This window comes from Pieris napi, chromosome 14 (assembly GCF_905475465.1).
Source record: "Pieris napi chromosome 14, ilPieNapi1.2, whole genome shotgun sequence".
Taxonomy (NCBI): Eukaryota; Metazoa; Arthropoda; class Insecta; order Lepidoptera; family Pieridae; genus Pieris; species Pieris napi.
In genome coordinates this window covers 8,865,943-8,884,524 of record NC_062247.1, presented here as the reverse complement: position 1 = coordinate 8,884,524, position 18,582 = coordinate 8,865,943, and the positions used below count along the sequence as shown (strand labels likewise).

Genomic DNA, 18,582 nt, shown 5'->3' with positions numbered 1-18,582 from the left:
TTTACAAAGCAAAATTAGACGACACGCCGGAGTTCGAAAACAAGGGAAAAACACTACGATTTTTGTCATGGACTTAATAAAAAGCATTTGGGTGTATGGGAAAATATATCGAAGATCGGAAAACTAAAAGGGATGTAACATACACTGCAATATTTCCTCTATTAAGTGTTTTGGAGTATTGTATTTCACTAGGGTCTTCAAAATTATTTTTTTGTTTAACACTAATAGTTTTAATTTAATGATAATTACCGACTAGGAGGTTTTGTCCACCTTTCTAATTTTAAAACAATGTTAATGATTCTTTGTAACTAATATATCATCAAAAAGTCCATTACGTCAAATACAACACATATTAAAACATAAATTAATTAGCTACAGTTTTATCATTTTGTAACTAGGTTGGAAAATATGTTTCGTGCAAAATCTAAAGATAACTCTTCAATGTACAACAATTTGTATCAAAATATCTATGATCGAAAAAAAAGTAACAAGTAGTTTAAAACTAATGTTCTTAAGACGAAAAAATCTTGTTATCTAATACTTTTAGAGCATATCGGAGTTGATTCTATTTTTGTTTGCATCGTTTTTATTATTATATTAATAAATGTATGTAACCCAGACTTTATCAGAAGGAAAATAGACTTAATAAGTCAACATTTATTATTATTATTTCGAAAGTCACATTTAGATCATGTTAAACACACGGTTAAAACAAGTGTCTTACGTTATCAAATATAAATGCGTAAATATTAACATCGTCACACTTAGAGTCGTTTATTAATAGTTAATTAGCCATTTAGCAATGTTAACAACTGCAATTAATATACGCTTAAAATAAAGCTTAGCTTAGCTTTAAATTTTAAAAAAGATTCGTCACTTTTCTGTGCTTCCTTAAACGAGTTTTCAACAAGTTTCTTATTATTGTACAATTAAATAAATTTTTTACTATTCTATAATATTGTTAAGTAAATTCAATTTAACCTTAAATTATGCTTATGTATGTAAATTGGTAAATGTAGTTGCCATGTTTGATTACTAATTAGATTTAGGTTAATTCCGTAATTGTAAAATTAAACTGCAAGAACTTGAAATAGGTAACAAAAAGAAGAAAAAAAAACATACCTTGTGTCCATTTTTGTTTAACTCCTGAACGCGGTAGATAAGATTAATCTTTGTTCTTTATCAGGCCTTCTGTGCTAACAGAAACGGCATACAAGAAGCAAACAGCACGACGGCTGTCTTACGGCTTATTTGCGAAACGATTATCACGCACCCAAAGTTGACATAGCACATTATTTTTAACCTTGCATACTGAAATTTTCACATCACCACTTGTTATTCCATTTTTGAAATCACACATGTCACTCACTCGAACAATTTAAAAATCGAATTATTGTTACACGGGTTTAAGCTTCGCGTGTTCAGTGGAAAACTTGGAAAAGTTTCAGCGTAGCACACACGTACATCAGCGCCGGTCGGCGGTAAATGAATGCGCCGTTCCACGAGCCACCCTTGAATCTTTGACAACAAAACCGGTGCACGCATATTTGATTAACTTGATAATGAACTTATTTGCCAGCAATTATGACGTAGGATAATTGAATTTCATATTGATATCTGATACAGTTGCCACCAATCATTAATATTCTATGACTGTTCATACTTCAGCCTTGTGTTAAAATTGAATGGAGTAATGGGCCATATATGCCTAATAAAGGCTGTCCATAGAATTAACCTTACGATAATTGAAATCATTAATACAATAATGATATTATTAAAGTACTTAAATGGTTCAGTTATTGTCTAATGTAAAACGTTTAGGGGCATCTGACAATAATTTTTCACGTATTTTCCTCAAGCAAGAAAATGTTTTTTTTTATTAAACATATTTAATTTTTTACAATCAAGTATACAGTATTTACAATTTTCTTAACCTACAAAATAATAATTAAAAAGAAAATTAAAAAGTTTGGTCCCTGTGGCAGTGTACCTTTAACGCTGGCAGCATTTTTCTCGCTGTATTGCGATACATATTCGTTGAGCCAAGAAAGTACCAGCTCTGGGGTCACCGGTACTATCTACTAGACGCCAACTTAAACCTTATATTTTTCTTTTAGTTATTGATAATTCCAAGTTTTCGTGTTATAGGTACCAGTGAGAATTGTCACGTGATCAATATGATTATTTACAAAGGACCCGAGCACCCTTCAGATTTCTTACAAACTCGGGTTATCTACATGAAGTAAGTATTCTGGCAGGTCATATTAGTGTATAATATATCTCATACCGAACTTTGTATTTTCGGTTAAAATTTTGGGAAATCGCGTTTAAAGATTTTGAATTTCCACTCCGGCTTGTAGTTTGAATAAAATGTTTTTTAGTAAGTAAAAATTATAAAAATTTTACAGATTTATTCTTTGATCTTAATTAATTTTAAATAATAATTGTTATTATAATTATAATATTATTTTATTTTTAAATTAATTTTAATTTTAATAAATTCTATAATTCATTTATTATATCAACCATAATTGATTAAAAAACAGTATTTAAGTTGGGCCTATATACCTAATATATATGTAGTACAAAAAATATGAGAAAAATAGGCCATGTAAATTAGTCAGGAATCATTCCTGGTAACGACTGCAGTTTTTAGAAATATCTCTCTCAAATCTATTACTATATTAATTTAATTTAATATTACCATAATTAAAACTTAATATAACTAAGTCTTTACAATAATCTTAACCTACATAGTAATAATAAGTTGAAAATTTAAAAAGTTTAAAAAGAAAAAAATTAATTTAAAAAGTTTGGTCCCTGTGGCAGTTTACATACATGCACGTATTAACTACTTTGTATAATATATCGCATTAAAAATGATTTTTTTCTTCAGAGTTCTAAACGGTTGTAACGAAACTCACCTAGTCCATTGAAAAGTTACATTTGGGGTTGCGTTTTTTAGAGGACGCAATTTTATTTATGGAACATGTAGGGGGGGTCAATACAAGCTTAACTCCATGTTTGTGGGGTTGGCGTGCTTGTCCCCCGGCCGCCATCTTGGATAAAGGGGTCCAAAAACCATGTTTTTGGCTATATCTCCTGAACTATCCATCGTACATAAAACTTGCAAAGACACATTTTGTAGCAAATCGCTGTGTCTACGATTATGTCCATGTAACTTTTTATCATAAATCCAAAATTCAAAAAGTTACAAATAAAAGAGTGATAGCTAGCTACCATTCTAATAACTGATTGATAATATAATTATGTCGAAGATTACCATATCAGCAAGTTTTCTGTGGAATAGGCCTACTAGGAATACCAATAAGTAAAATTGTAGGAATAAAAAAAAAATAAAAAAATATATATTTGGAAAATTTGTTTAAAATAAACGAGAGATCTTAAAAGTAAGGTAAAACTGCTGTTTTGATCGGCTTGTCATGAGCATTGACGCACCTAGTCAACTTTAGAAATAGAAAATATTTTCACTTTTTTTACTTATAACTTTTTTAATTTTGGATTTATGATAAAAAGTTACATAAACATAATTGTAGGCACAGCGATTTGCTACAAAATGTGTCTTTACAAGTTAAATGTAGGATGGATAGTTTAGGAGATATAGCCAAAAACGTGGTTTTTGGACCCCTTTTTCCAAGATGGCGGCCGTGGGACAAGGGTGGCGACCCCACAAACTTGGTTTTAGCTTTACACTGACCCCCCCTACACATCAAAAAAATAAAATTGCGTCCTCTAAAAAACGCAAGGTTAGGCCTAAAAAATGTAACATTTCAATGGACTATTCCAATATTCGAACAGTCTAACTTTCATACGGGCACTTTACTAATTAGTAACTTGTATTAGTAAGATCAGGGGTTGCGCGACAGGGCACACCCCTGAGAGGCGCAAATATGTTTACCTAGTTATTATTATCTGTTCTCTCTCAGCGCTAACCGCCTTTTGTGCCCTAAGCGTTTAAAATATCACTTTACCAACAATTGGAGTTAGGCTCTTGTAAGGGAGTAATATCAAAATTGCTTTTGATATCTTGGATATAAATTACGAGTGATATGAACTCAAGCAAACTGCGCGTTCAAATACCAGGCGAGGGCGAATGACCTTAACACTTCAATTAATGTTTGAACATCCCCGTACCTAGTAGCTATAAAGCTGTCCTTGCCAGTCCATCTCAATGGAGTCTTAGAATTATGATACAGCGAGAACATCGCACACACTTGTGTCACCATACCATAAGCCGTGAACGTGAGAAACACGCACATTTTCCAAAAACGTATATTTGTTTCAAGTGTCATCAAACTGATGTATTGCTCGGCTTTGTGCCCGGTCAATGGACTATTGTTAGATTGACAGTGAGAGAGCAAGTGTCTTTGTGGCTTTGTTGCGAATAATAAATCAATATTAGATTTGCTATTTGCTATAGTATATAATAAAACTGCATTTTTCTGCAACCTTTTATATTCTATGTGTTATTAAATTTTTTAAGAGCAGTGTTGTTCTAGTGGCTTCTGTGCGACTCTCATACCTGAGGTCATAGGTTCGATCCCCCGCTGTGCAACATTGGACTTTCTTTCTATGTGCTCATTTTACATTTGCTCGAACTTGAAGGAAAACATCGTGAGGAACCGACATGTCTTAGACCCAAAAAGTCGACGGCGTGTGTCAGGCACTGGAGGCTGATCACCTACTTGCCTAATAGATTAAAAAAGATCATGAAACAGATTCAGAAATCTAAGGCCAAGACCTAAAGAGGTTGTAGTGTCACTGATTATTTATTATTATTCAATTTTTTACGACCGGACAAATAAAAATAAATATATAGACCGGAAGCCAGTCAGCTTGTTGCAGGCAAACTCATAGAGTGTTTTAAGCGACATTTAAAAAAAAAATATTTTTAAAAGAGCCTATTTACCCACATTTTTTTCAAATAAAAATTGATAAAACTTCCTTCATTTCTTTCACGAATGTTGAAGGAATTATCTTATCGTTAAAAAAATATATAAACTACACTGTTTAGTTTTGATAAATTCGCGTTTATTTATCACACTTTTTACTAGGTAAAATTCGTACATCTATAAACTAGGATAGTAGAATATATCGCAACTTCATTCGTCGCAATCCAATACTAAACAGCCAAAACTTTTTAAGCCTATTAAATTATGCGTGGTAAACGACATACAGCAATGTATAGTAGAGTATTCATACAAATTAAACAAGTCTAATAACACAGTTTTTCTAAAGTATCCAACCACACAGCCCTGCGATTCTGTAACTCACTTTTCGAACTCACACAGCGGTTTTCACAGCGGCGGTCTCGCTAAAATCAGTCGTGAAGCAGTCATTTTATGTTACAGAATCGCAGGGCTGTACGGTTCCCGGGTCATCGGGGTTCTTTAAATAATAGAGGATTTTATTTTTACTCTATAACAACCACTCGCGTACCACAATAGAATATATGCCAAAGAATCAAATGTTAATTGCTATGAAACAAATGCTAAATGAGTAACTGTAGAGAGTGCCGGCGTCTGGCTATACTCTCGGGGCGTAACTCCAACGATTTAGGTAATCGTATAAAACTAAGTAAGTATGTGTGTAGTAAAATGTACAGCCTTGGCTCGTACACATACTGTTTCCAGCTCCCAGCTCTTTGATGTGTCACCCGTTGCTCCTTACTAAGCAATCCTTAGCCAAGTCGGACCACTCGAAATCGTCCCATCTATGAAATTGCCACTTCTTTGTCACTTGTCTCTGTATGTCTTTAAGATTCTCATCTTTAACATATATTATACTTTATTAATTTACTTGTAAAATAGGAGCGAATTATTAACAGGCTTTGATAGTCAAAATGGTTTCAATTTAAACAGTCTTTTAATGTATATAATTTCAGAGAATTATACAATTGCTTTCCACATTCTCCTTTAATTAAATAAATAATTAAAAGCCTGAATCTAATTGCTACTTGGAAAATGTTGAAGGAAGATTATACTGGCTTTGACTGTTGATTTTATGTACTTAGAGCTCAATCGGAAGTTGAAACATTCTCAACTTTCTTGATTTGGTCCTTAATTTGGCCTTTGATATTTGATGCCACCACATCGTCTATATGAAATTGACTTATTTATAATATAGATGATTAGACGACGAATTTTATTTATTATTTATTTTTTAATATTATTTAAAAATAGTATAATTTAAAAAACACGCAATAAAAGATTTCCAAAAGTAGTACTTTAATTTGCGTTTGTTATTCATAAATCTCTTAAGAAGAATAATTTTAAACATAATTATGTAAAACTCTACGTGATTGCTTTTGTATTTTTCCTTGTAAAGTTTTTGTTTTTGTATTGGTAAAAGCTTGCAAACCCTCGGCAAACTGATACATTGGTTAAGAACCACCGTATACAATTTTTAACGTGACAAGCACTTATAGGCAAACATGACATACACGAAGAGATATTATATTAAACAAAACAATTAAAATTCGAAAAATCTATCGATACACGTCACCATCAACCGTCCCAATTTTTGTCTTGGCTCATTCTGATACGTATCATTAATGACCTTTTGTATTGGTTAAACGCGCTAATATTACGAATTTTAGATGGTAATTGATTAAATAATTAAATAATAATAATTAAATAATTGCATACTTACTAGACTTCTTCAAGTAATTTGTACGCGGCTTCGGCAAGATAAGCAAACTCGACGAGTATTGCGTGTAGTGGTGTGTTTGATTTTTTACATGATATATGAACTTGGTAAAACAAATAATGGACCTTCAAATCTAAAGGCCACGGTGTATTGATGAGTGTCAAATAATTTAAAATAGACAGGTATAGATTAAACTCGGAACCTCGATGAGCGGACGCAAGCAATTCAGTTAACTGGTTAATTATACAATTGTAATAAAATCGTAGAACGCTTCATACAAACTCTAAATACTGACAAAAGGCTTATTACTTTACATTCAAATACATTAATTATATCATCTCATGCTATGTAGGTAGATAGGCCCCCTCCAAATCCCACCATTACTGTGTCTGCACTGTGCCATGTACCGACTGTTTATTTAATCTGGTCAATCCACGATTCTGGTCCCCCTTTGCATTTATTGTACCTTCGGCACCAGTTTAATACTGAATAACTCCACTTTCTGTTCCTCTTGCCATGTGTCCCACCCATCACAACACCACACATAAAAAATAATAACATCAATGGCGCTACAACCATTTTAGGTCTGGGCCCCAGATTTATGTATCTGTTTAACAATAGCTGGTTTTCTCACGATGTTTTCCTTCACCGTTCGTGCGAATGTTAAATGCGCACATAGACAGAGTGAGTCCATTGGTGCACAGCCGGGGATCGAGCCTACGACCTCAGGGGTGAGAATCGCACGCTGAAGACCAACGCACTAGACCAAAATTGCTCATAAAAAATAATAATAAAGAATTTATTGCATTAAGTATTTATTTTTTTAATGGGGTATGAAGATCATTAAAATGAATCCCTGTCCAAAGCTAAGCTTAGAATTAGCTAAATAACTCTGTCGTGTCTGTCTTTTAAAATGTGTTTATAGTGTAACGAAATGAACACTTCAATCGGTCAAGGTTTGGTGCCCTCTACTCTGCCAGTCACAGTATTCTAAATTTCCTGGACCTCTTCGGGCCTCCAAAAAAACTATGGATCTAAAACGCAGACAGATGAGAGCTTTTGTTAACTGACTGATTAAATGTTCATTAATTTATTCAATAAACATATTTTTTTATGAATGCAATAAATTATATTAATAATAAATACATGTTTCAAATTGTGAAGTATTTTTTAGTATTAAAACTGCTAACTGGTATTTCCAGCTCAAAGTATCACTTTTGAGCTTATTAAAATCTATATTAAAATACCCATAAGCTGAATATTACGTTTACAATTAATCTTTGCTTTATAAATTAATTTCACAAGGAAATGCTTCGAAGATTCTGAAGTTATTAAAAACAGATTATTTTCATACTTCCTCAATTATCCCAATCTAAAAATATATTTTTTAAGGTTGTTTATTGCGTCCTCCCATCCGATTTGGGGTTGTCTTTGGGACTTTTGAGTGAATATTTTTCCGTCATTGAGGAGCGTAATAAAACTGATGGCCTATGTGGTGTTCTTACTAAAATTGTTACCAATTTTTTAAATAGTATATAATATGTAGCGATAAGGCCGCCCGTTGCATCCCTTATAATTTTTTTTTTTGTATTGTGTTTGATTTATTGTTTTTTGCAACGAAGTGTTAATAAATAAATAAATAAATATGTATGATAGTTTATATTATGGAACATAAGATGCAGGTATCACTTATACCACGTCATTAAATTTGAATCTGTAGGCATCCCTACTCATCGGCAAAGAAGACAGGGTGTAGGCCGAGAGAAAAAGCCGGCGTAAAAAACTCTTGGTAGGTACTCTTTTAAAATAGCAAATCATCAAACAACACTTATTGTAAAACAATAATAATAATAGGCATATCAATATAGTTTATAACTATTGTATATCAGTATTATTTTATTTATTGTGAATGTGTGTAATATATTTTTATACTCAGCCGTACGGTGAAGGAAAACATCGCGAGGAAACCATGAGTTCGACCCAAAAAGTCGACGGCGTCAGGCATAAATGGCTAACCACCTACTTGAATAAGTGCGCTGACAAATACACTGAGTAAAAGTAGTAAATCCAAGATTGGATTCAGTGTAATCGATGCAGAATTTGGGCGCATGAAGACTGCAGTTCTTATGTAGGAGTTGGCAGCTACTTCTATGATGAATACGAAGACTGATCTTAATTAATTAAACATTATCCTTTTTGCCCTTGAGGCGTATCCGTTTTGCCCGGAGGGTTCGGGCAAAACAGATAATTGATACTTTTTGTTAATTCTCATAAATGATATAGAAATCATTAACAATTTTAAATGTATGTTATTATTTTCCATAGTACAAAGAGTTCTATTGAATAACAGACTGTGGCTTTAATTTACATTATCCCTTAACATATGCGTCTTGCCCGGGCTTCCCCTACATGATAAGACAAAAAAATGAAATTAAACCTTCAATTAATACCTAATATTGTAAATAATTTCAAAAAACTCTCGTTTCCATTTAATTACTATTAGATTTGACATCTTATGAGAAGGTGTAAAATTAAGATTTCGCAAATATTAAAAATTTCCAAATGAAACCGTATGGCATAATACCAGCCACATTCGGTTAAACAAGGCGTCTAACTTTAGCCGGCCGTAGTAACCAATGGTCAGAAGAACTGGTGCCTGTTGACATTGAGGACCAACGGATATGAATCTCCACTACATCATTGTGATACAATTAATAATAAAAGGTACATTTATTGATTATTTAACTATTAATTCTGATATAAAAAGTAAGTTTAAATAATTGACAAGTATTGGCGAATTTTTGTTTAACTTCCAAAATGAAGGGTTAATTTTACAAAACGTCACTTTTCGGATATTTAATTATAAGGAATCTAACACTTAGGGTATGTTTCACAATGTATGGATAAAGTACCAAATAGCTATGCAACACATAAATTATTTGGAAGATAAATTGTGCTATTTGACACTTTATCGGACTCATAACTTATGATGGACTTTATGTGACGAATAGCGCTATCTGACAGTCGTGAAACGCAACAATAGTGTTTATCCTACCAATAAGTAATAAATAGCTAATTTGGAACTTATGTAGAACTTATCCGTACATTGTGAAACAGAACCTGAGACAATATACGAAGCCATACAAACTGCAACTGTATTTTAAAGAAAAAATAATTGTTACAACAGCTCAATAAAGACAAAGTCCTAATACCTCACAGCTTCTTTTTGTAAGGTGGAAAATGTATGATTTGATATAACAATATTATATTTGATTTTGTTGACATTTTTAATCAATCAATTTTATTAAACTAAATTGTTATCATATTTTATAATTTTAACCTTATTATTCACAAAAAAGGCGGTAATTCAAAGATAATATAATCAATTAATTCCTTTGAAATATTTAGTATTTGTATTGAGAAATATATAAATGGTAATACTATGGTATTAGGTAGTGTAATTATATATAAATAACGAGAACCAAATAGACAATTTTGGAATCCCCTACAAAACCGAGTCAATTGACATCTCGATCAAAATCTCGGGACGGAGGAGCTATGCTTGAACAAACATAAAATTACACTTCAATTACAAATTCACTACGTTGTTATTAAAAAGTTACGTCAACTAACTAGTCCGGCCATAAATACTGTTACATAAAAACTTTTCTTCTTTTCAACTTTATAATTATTTTGAATTTGGAACACGTATATTATTTTAAAATCTTATTTCGATTTGCGCCATTTCACATAATTTCTCGTGTTCATTATGAAATTACAATATGGAATGGGGTGTTAAAAAGAATAGGATTGCAGTGATCGCCTTGCACAAAGTGGGTATGTACCCTTCAGTCATATTCCAGACATTTCAAAAGCTTGGTATCGGCCGTATGTTCGTATATCGTAACAGTGCGTAAATCCATAGATTCGTGGCCAAACAGATTAAAGGTCTGTATAAAACCCAAATGGCAACGGTGGTCATTTCGAATAGATTTTTTTTATATTTTTTGCGGAGACTTAAATAAATATGTAGGTATAAATTTTAATCATATTACTAATTACTTAATTACAAAAATACATTTACGGGACTACTTATATAGTTCCCAGTAATAATCTAACAGCCGAAGATAGAAGTTCTTATTAGGAAGGTAACGTAATATTTAATCAAGATTTCATTACCTATAAATCGAATTGGAAGGAGTTCACTGCCCTTAAATCTATCGTTACGTAATAATGTACTAATTGTCGTGCTTGAAATATTATATAAGTTACCTGCTATTAGGTATAATTTAATAGACGATTTACGAGAGTAATTGATATATGTATTTGTGGCAAAAAAAAAGTATATAACGTTTTGTAAATAGAAAAGTTATGATCGTCAACTGTTTTACTTCTTGATTATGTTTGACAGGGCATGTTCAAACATTGAACCCTTTTAAATCAGAGGATTAGGCCAAAAATTCTCTACTGACAGCCAGCAGTAATTTATTTTGCTAACTGAGAACACGCGAAAAAGTAGAGATTTTATTGTGTCAAAGCTCGAATATTTAGGCTATTATGTTTTTATTTTATTTTTTATTATCACTTAAATATATATTATAAATAAACTAATACTACTGACAACACCAAAAAACCACTAAGAGCCTTAATCTTGGTACCTGAAGGGCTACACCACTGTACCTACAATTTTTTTTAAAATCCCTTATGAACAAAACGAAAACATTTTAACAGTTTCTAATCCATAAATATTAAATTTTCTTACAAACGGTACATTTCGATAGTTTCACCTTACACCGCCGTTTTGTTTGATTGCTATATCAATGTTTCATTTAAGCCTAGAAATGTACACAATGCACCATTGAAGAGTTACAATAATCATAAAAGTGGAATAGAAATTATTTAGTTAAAATTGCATACATTTTAAGTTCTTATAATATTCTGAGAATAGTTTGGCAAATGAGAATTTCATTTCATGAATTTCATTTCTTGCTACTCAGGAAACAATTTCATAGTTGCGGGTTTGCCAAAAGATGAGAGAACCTGTTTGTTTTTAATTTGATCGGGCATGTGTTAGAATAAACAAATATAGTATGAACTGGTATCGTTTTGATAATTTGAGTGTTAAAAATCACAAATGATGGAGATTTGACAAGTGATTGAAGATTTTTTACGAACTTCTAAAAACCTCAAAAAGGAGGTCTACCATTCGATGTGTGAATTTTGTTCAAGCATAGCTCCTCCGTTCTTGGACCAATCTGGATGATCGACGTATCAAATGATTCACTCTCATTCCTCATTCATCAGTGATATAATTTTAACATTAGGTCGCTTCCTTGCATTATTTCTTTTATTTTTAAGACGTTTTGTATTTTTTACCGACATTACCGATCAGCCACTGCTTTACCGACTCCCAACTACCATTACCAACGGAAAAAAACACGAGGATGTTTGAGAAAAAAGTATCGAGAACGATGTTGTCGAAAATAATAAGAAAATTTAAGTTGTGTGTGTGTATGTCAAATATATTTACTATTCAGATTCACTTCATATAAAATTAAAAATTAACAATTAAAGTAACCGTCATAAATCAAGTTTATTTATAAATTTTCGCTTCTTTAATTTACTTAAAACGACTTTAATAATTAAAACTCAATAAAATTAAAAAGACTTTTTAAAATAAATCTGAAGTATAGCAAAGCAAAATTCGTTTTTTCTGATAGCGCTTTAGAGAACATGAGTCTTTTAATTAATACCAAATGGATCACTTTCTTATTAGTTTAACTTCTAGATTCTATTACTTTTGAGTACCTTTATTCTTTAAGAACGGTTTAAATTTTAAATAGCTTAGCATAGGTTCAAAGAGCACGAGTTTGTTATGTAAGCTATGAACCACTTTTCTCAATCAGATTATCCAAAACCGTATATCGACGACAAACTGTGGCTCGGTAAAACGCGTCTCTACTGAATTTATAATATGTAATATAAATTCTTTATAACTATGAAGCTATTCTTAGGGTCTGTTTCACAATGTACGGATAAGTTCTACATAAGTTCCAAATTAGCTATTTACTACTTATTGGTAGGATAAACACTATTGTTGCGTTTCACGACTGTCAGATAGCGCTGTTCGTCACATAAAGTCCATCATTAGTTATGAGTCCGATGAAGTGTCAAATAGCACAATTTATCTTCCAAATAATGTATGTGTTGCATAGCTATTTGGTACTTTATACATACATTGTGAAACAGACCCTTAGTAAGATAAAATTTATGTATGCCAGAAATTTACACACTTTCACATAGTTAGAATGAAAGTATTTTCAATTTTGTGTTGTATGCATTCATATTTAGTAAATTATGTAGGTCTTTGGTAAAAGCGACTTCATTTGTTTACCTATATATAATGTTTGTTTTTTAATTTAACGTTATTTGTCGTCAGATTATCTTGACATTATAAAACACAGTGGTATAGGTAATTTGAAACTGAATTTTAATTTTATACTGCTTTAAGGTACGGTATATGTTAAACAGAATATCGCTTTCCGCTCTGTATCTTCAAAAATACGCGGTTCTATTTCCACTTGTTCCATATATTTTTATTTATTTAAATGAAACTAGCCAATTCATTCAAATTCACTGGACAAAAGAAATTTTACTTTTGAACGGCGTACGTAGAAAATTTCAATTCTGCTAAAATAATAATGGAGTTTGTATCAGCATGTATGAAAATTGGAAATCGGAAACTAGCTGATATAGCATCACAGATTTTCTTAAATATATTAAAGAAAATCATTTTGATCTACCATAAAAGCATACGACACTCATCTCTAAGGTCGTAGGTTCGACATCCGGCGCACACTAATGGAATTTTTGTCTATTTGCGCTTAACACTTGGGACACTACTGAGGAAACGACCATGACGTAGACACAAAAAGTCAACAGAGTGTCAGGCACAGAACGCTGATCATCTATTAAAAAAAATCATTAACCACAAAACAGACACATAAATCTTAGGGTGCGTACAGACTATGTAACATATTATATAACTTGTGTTTTATAACACGTCCACATTATGTAACCTTGTTATTCAACATTATAACATAAAACAATACTGTACACATTAGAATAACAATGCAATATAACAATGTTATATAACCATTTTAAATAACAAAAGAAAAACAAAAAAACGTAGATGCTGGGTTCGTCCTAGCATACATATCAATAACATGTTATTATAACATGTTTTATAACATTCAGTGTCCACATTATCTGAAACATGTTGTAAAGCAATGTTGTATAACATGTTATGTTATATAGTCTGTACGCACCTTTAGACCTACACGGTTTTTAGTTAAGTTAAGTTTTTATTTAAATTCTGAAATTTTTCGTTTTCGTAATTGTTTTGTTTAATATTTGTATTATCGCTTCGTGTATGTCACGTTAAAATTGTATATCGTGGTTCTTTTACCAATGTATCAGTGTGCTCAGAATTGGCAAGGTTTGATGAGAAAAAAATAGATTTTATTAATAATTCTTCTAAAAGACCATACTTTATGCTCATCTAAGCATGCTTCATTGTCACGTTAATGCTATCAAGTTCTCGACGCCGTGAAGACAATGAGATAATTAAAAAGAACTAAACCATGTCTGTGAATAATGCAAGCGGCTTTTAAGAAACACTCATATGGCGCCACAAATATTGTACGTTACTATATGTATCTTAAAAGGATTTTACATGTAACGGCTCTACTACAATATACGTATTAATGTAAATTTACTAAGATAAGAATATTGTAAATACAGCCTTGCGATTCTGTAACTCACTTTTCGAACTCGCACAGCGGTTTTCGCAGCGGCGGTCGCTCTCAAATCAGTCGTGAAGCAGTCATTCTGATAAGGAGGGAGCTTGTAGTTTATTGTTTATTGTTGCGAGTTCGAAAAGTGAGTTATAGAATCGCAAGGCAGTATATATTTTGTGTGTTGGAAATAAATATCATACGTTTATAATGAACATTTTAAGAAACGCAACTCTGTACATGTTGTTAACAGCGAATCTGATCCGGTCATTTTCTTAGCCCTTTCGATGTAATTCTCTTAGGTAATATCTGTAGCATTGATATCGCAACATTGGGATCGCGCGGTATATCTATCGCGGTATTTCAAAACAAAAGAGGACCACAACCGCGATAGGAACTAAGGACGTTGAGACGGATAAATCCAAATATATTTATTTTAGTAAAGGTTTTACGTCTATTAATAAATCCATATTGTGGTCTAGTTTCTAGTGTTAGTTAAAAAATAAATTCGAGTATCTGTTAAGAAACAGAAATGTTTTTGGCCACGCGTGTCTCCACATTCATACCTCGTCTGTACCTACTGCGTATCACTCAAATATCGTAGGCAGGTTTACGATACAGCCTATATTTGCTAACTTCGGATCGCCCATCCCATTACCGGAAGGCAATTTTGTTATCACTTTCTTAGGTTCTTTTGTTTTATAATTTAAAGTCTTCTTTTGTAATCTTCTGGTAATATTTATCTTTGTGAACTAATTAATTATAAATATTATGTTTGTGCACGCCGCTATGATTTGTATAACTTGTTTCTTTCCTTTTACTATTGAAGTTATACTTCTTTTGGCGCGTTAGGGAAAAATTATGAGAGTTAATTTTTACGATGCGCGCGCACACCGTCACCAAAAACCGACACCCTGAAGTTAGCTATAGTCAACATTTTAGTTTTTCTATTGTTAGTGTCGTTTTTATCTTGTCAAAGAAGTATAACTTCTAACGCGTGTACATACACACACGTTTTTTGTTTGATTTTTGGCGCTAAATAAATAATTAAAATGAATTATCAGTTTTACAGATAGAAGCACAATGCTCTCTCACAGCTTGCGAAGTGCTTCAAATGTTGACTAAGAGAAGCAAATCGGGTGAGACTACTATAGCGTGTGCTGAAGATTTGAAATGGCGACAGCTGGATCGACGCTTGAGAGCTATTGAACAACCAGGTTCATTTTATATTATTACAATTTTCTATATTGGTCATACAAAATCCATAAATGCATATATTGGACGTGCTCGGCCAATTGTAACTAGAATTTTGTCTGTTAAACGTTATCAGGACTGAACGATCTTATCTTTTTAAATATGCGATGGATTTAAAAGTCATCGGTTTTATACATGCTTCATGAACCGTTCAACATTTTGATACGTTTAACCCTAGGCTGTGCTGGATTTTTCATTATTTGTGCCAAAAACACCTTACGTGCTTCATCTTGAGATAACTGCACTGTACGGTACAGAACAAAAATATCCAAGTAACCGACGCAGAAAGACCCATAACAATTATGAAGGTAATGGTGCCAAAAACACCTTACGTGCTTCATCTTGAGATAACTGCACTGTACGGTACAGAACAAAAATATCCAAGTAACCGACGCAGAAAGACCCATAACAATTATGAAGGTAATGGGACTTCATACTTTTTGTGAGTTCTTAGTAAATGTAAATAGAAAAAGTTAGTAAGATAAAAGGTAATATAAAGAAATTTAAATAAATGCCTCTAACCCGTTGTCCCTGTTTAACAAATATCAGACGAATCTGGCAGTTGTTTTTAACCTAAAAGTAAGTTATTTAATCAAGCATTTAATTGTTTTCCTTCTATATAATCCCTTTGAATATTACTTGAAATCAGTTTTAGACTCCTCATTGTAATCTCTTTATATTCTTAATCGTCAAAACAAACTTTGAGAAAATTTATTTTCGAGAAGGCGCAAAGTATCTTTTGCAAAAGTTTGCGACAGGTTAGACTTTTTATTCGAGAATTATGTTAATACAGTTAGCGGAATTTCTTTCATTCTTTAATAAAAAATATTTTATTCTTTTAAATAAAATAAATCAGTGGCACTACAATCTTTTTAGGCCTGGCCTCAGATTTCTGTATCTTTTTAATGATCAATTGTCAATCTAATAAGCATGTAGGTGATCAGCCTTCTGAGCCTCACACACGCCGTCGACTTTTTGGGTCTAAGACAAAACGGTTTCCTCGTGATGTTTTCCTTCACCGTTCGAGCGAATGTTAAATGCGCACATAGAAAGAAAGTCCATTGGTGCACAGCCGGGGTTCGAACCTACGACCTCAGGGATGAGAGTCGCACGCTGAAGCCACTTGGCCAACACTGCTCAGTGCTCATTCTTTTAAGTAAAATGTAATAAATTATGTCATTGATACGCTTCTGTCATAATTTATATAAACAAGAGTTCTAATCTGAGTTTTAGCAAGTACGTCTCCCATTTGTCAATTATGACATTTGACATACGGGAAATACTTGACAGTGACAGACAGTGTTAAGACACTATTTTTAAGTATGTCAGACTTATAATAACCTTAACCCCCTACTTTCCCTCCCATCCAGCTCGATCGTAAAAATTTTAGGGAAATTTATTTCTGTTAGTAAATTAAAGTTATAAATAAGATTCTCACCTTCTATACCTTGTAGTAAAATGTTAACCTCTTGTATATATTATTAGATGTCTGTGTGTGTTGTATTTATTGTGATGTCATTTTTGTTTTGGGTAACTCTGCTTAGATAAAATTAAATCTATCAAAATTATCAAATCTATCCTCACTGTGTGAAGACTTAGAACGTGACATTGGCGGAATTGTGATTTACACAGATGTCGCCATTATAAATAAAGTGAAGTGAAGTGACTTATAATGTTTGCCCTTTGGCTCTTTCAAAATGACACTGCACTATCTTATTAAAAAGTTCAATCTAGCTTATCAAGTTATTAGAGACACCCAATTGTCTGAGCCAAAACCAATAACGGCGTTGCGACTTGTATAAATGCCAAATTGCGTAACATAAAATCTTTAACATTTGTATACGATCCTACTTACGCTATAAAGATAACACAATACAATACTTTAACAGTGGTGCAAATAAAAACTTACTTATTCGAGATTTATATAAGACTTATACTAGCGGCGGCTGGAATAACGCTAGTAAGAAGAGTTACGCCGACGTTATACTAGGTTTAAGTTATTCCTGGTTTATTAGTAGGCATTTTGTTTATACTATTTTATATCACGTTTATTGGTACCGCTGTAAGGGTACTATGGCGTTAACTAAGTAATGTATAATTTTACATGTTTGGTTTACATTATGATTACACGTGAACATTTAATAGACAATGCGTTTAGTATCTAACAGGTGGGCTGAAAAGTTATAGAAAACCCTTTTTTCATAGGTTTTGATTATTCCTGGATTGCCTTTGAGAGCGATACAACGATTATAGCATTTTTATAGTAAGATTTGTCTTTAGCCTCAAAATAGGCTTCAGTTAATACATTTTTGTATTCAAGATAACAGCAGTACTCAAAAAATATAAACATTTGATAATTGAAATTGCATACGTAAACTATTCCAAGTGCATGATAATTTTCTAATCATGACACTTGAAATTATTATAATAATCAGTGGCGCTACAACCTTTAGGTCTTGGCCTCAGATGTCTAAATATGTTTCATGATCATTTTTAAATCTAATAGGCAAGTGATCAGCCTTCAGTGCCCGACACACGCCGTCGACTTTTTGGGTCTAAGACATGTCGGTTTCCTCACGATGTTTGCCTTCACCGTTCGAGCAAATGTTAAATGAGCACATAGAAAGAATGTCCATTGGTGCACAGCCGGGGATCGAACCTACGACCTCAGGTATGAGAGTCGCACGCTGAAGCTGAGGCCAACACTGCTCTGAAATTATTATAGGGACCTTAAATTAGATATAAATAAAACGTTACATTTGCAATACACCATTTTAGTCAAAACATTAGTAGTGGTATATTTTTCTTTTTTTACATAAATTGTTAAATTAAACAAAACATTAGTAGTGGTATATTTTTTTTT

At 32.4% G+C, this 18,582-nt stretch overlaps 2 protein-coding genes across 2 annotated transcripts in view; one reads left to right on the top strand and one right to left on the bottom strand.

Moving 5' to 3' along the window:
- Nucleotides 1-1,475, bottom strand: part of LOC125056216 (RYamide receptor-like) — a 53,326-nt gene extending 51,851 nt beyond the window's left edge. The window contains exon 1 of the mRNA XM_047659231.1: nt 1,123-1,475. Within this exon, the coding sequence (XP_047515187.1) occupies nt 1,123-1,133 (11 nt within the window). The 5' untranslated portion in view covers nt 1,134-1,475. The remainder of the gene's footprint in view (nt 1-1,122) is intronic.
- A 7,803-nt stretch (nt 1,476-9,278) lies between these two features.
- LOC125056271 (carboxypeptidase N subunit 2-like) overlaps nt 9,279-18,582 on the top strand; it is a 17,682-nt gene continuing 8,378 nt past the window's right edge. The window contains exons 1-2 of the mRNA XM_047659301.1: nt 9,279-9,393; nt 15,530-15,682. Coding sequence (XP_047515257.1) covers nt 9,351-9,393; nt 15,530-15,682 — 196 coding nt within the window. The 5' untranslated portion in view covers nt 9,279-9,350. The remainder of the gene's footprint in view (nt 9,394-15,529; nt 15,683-18,582) is intronic.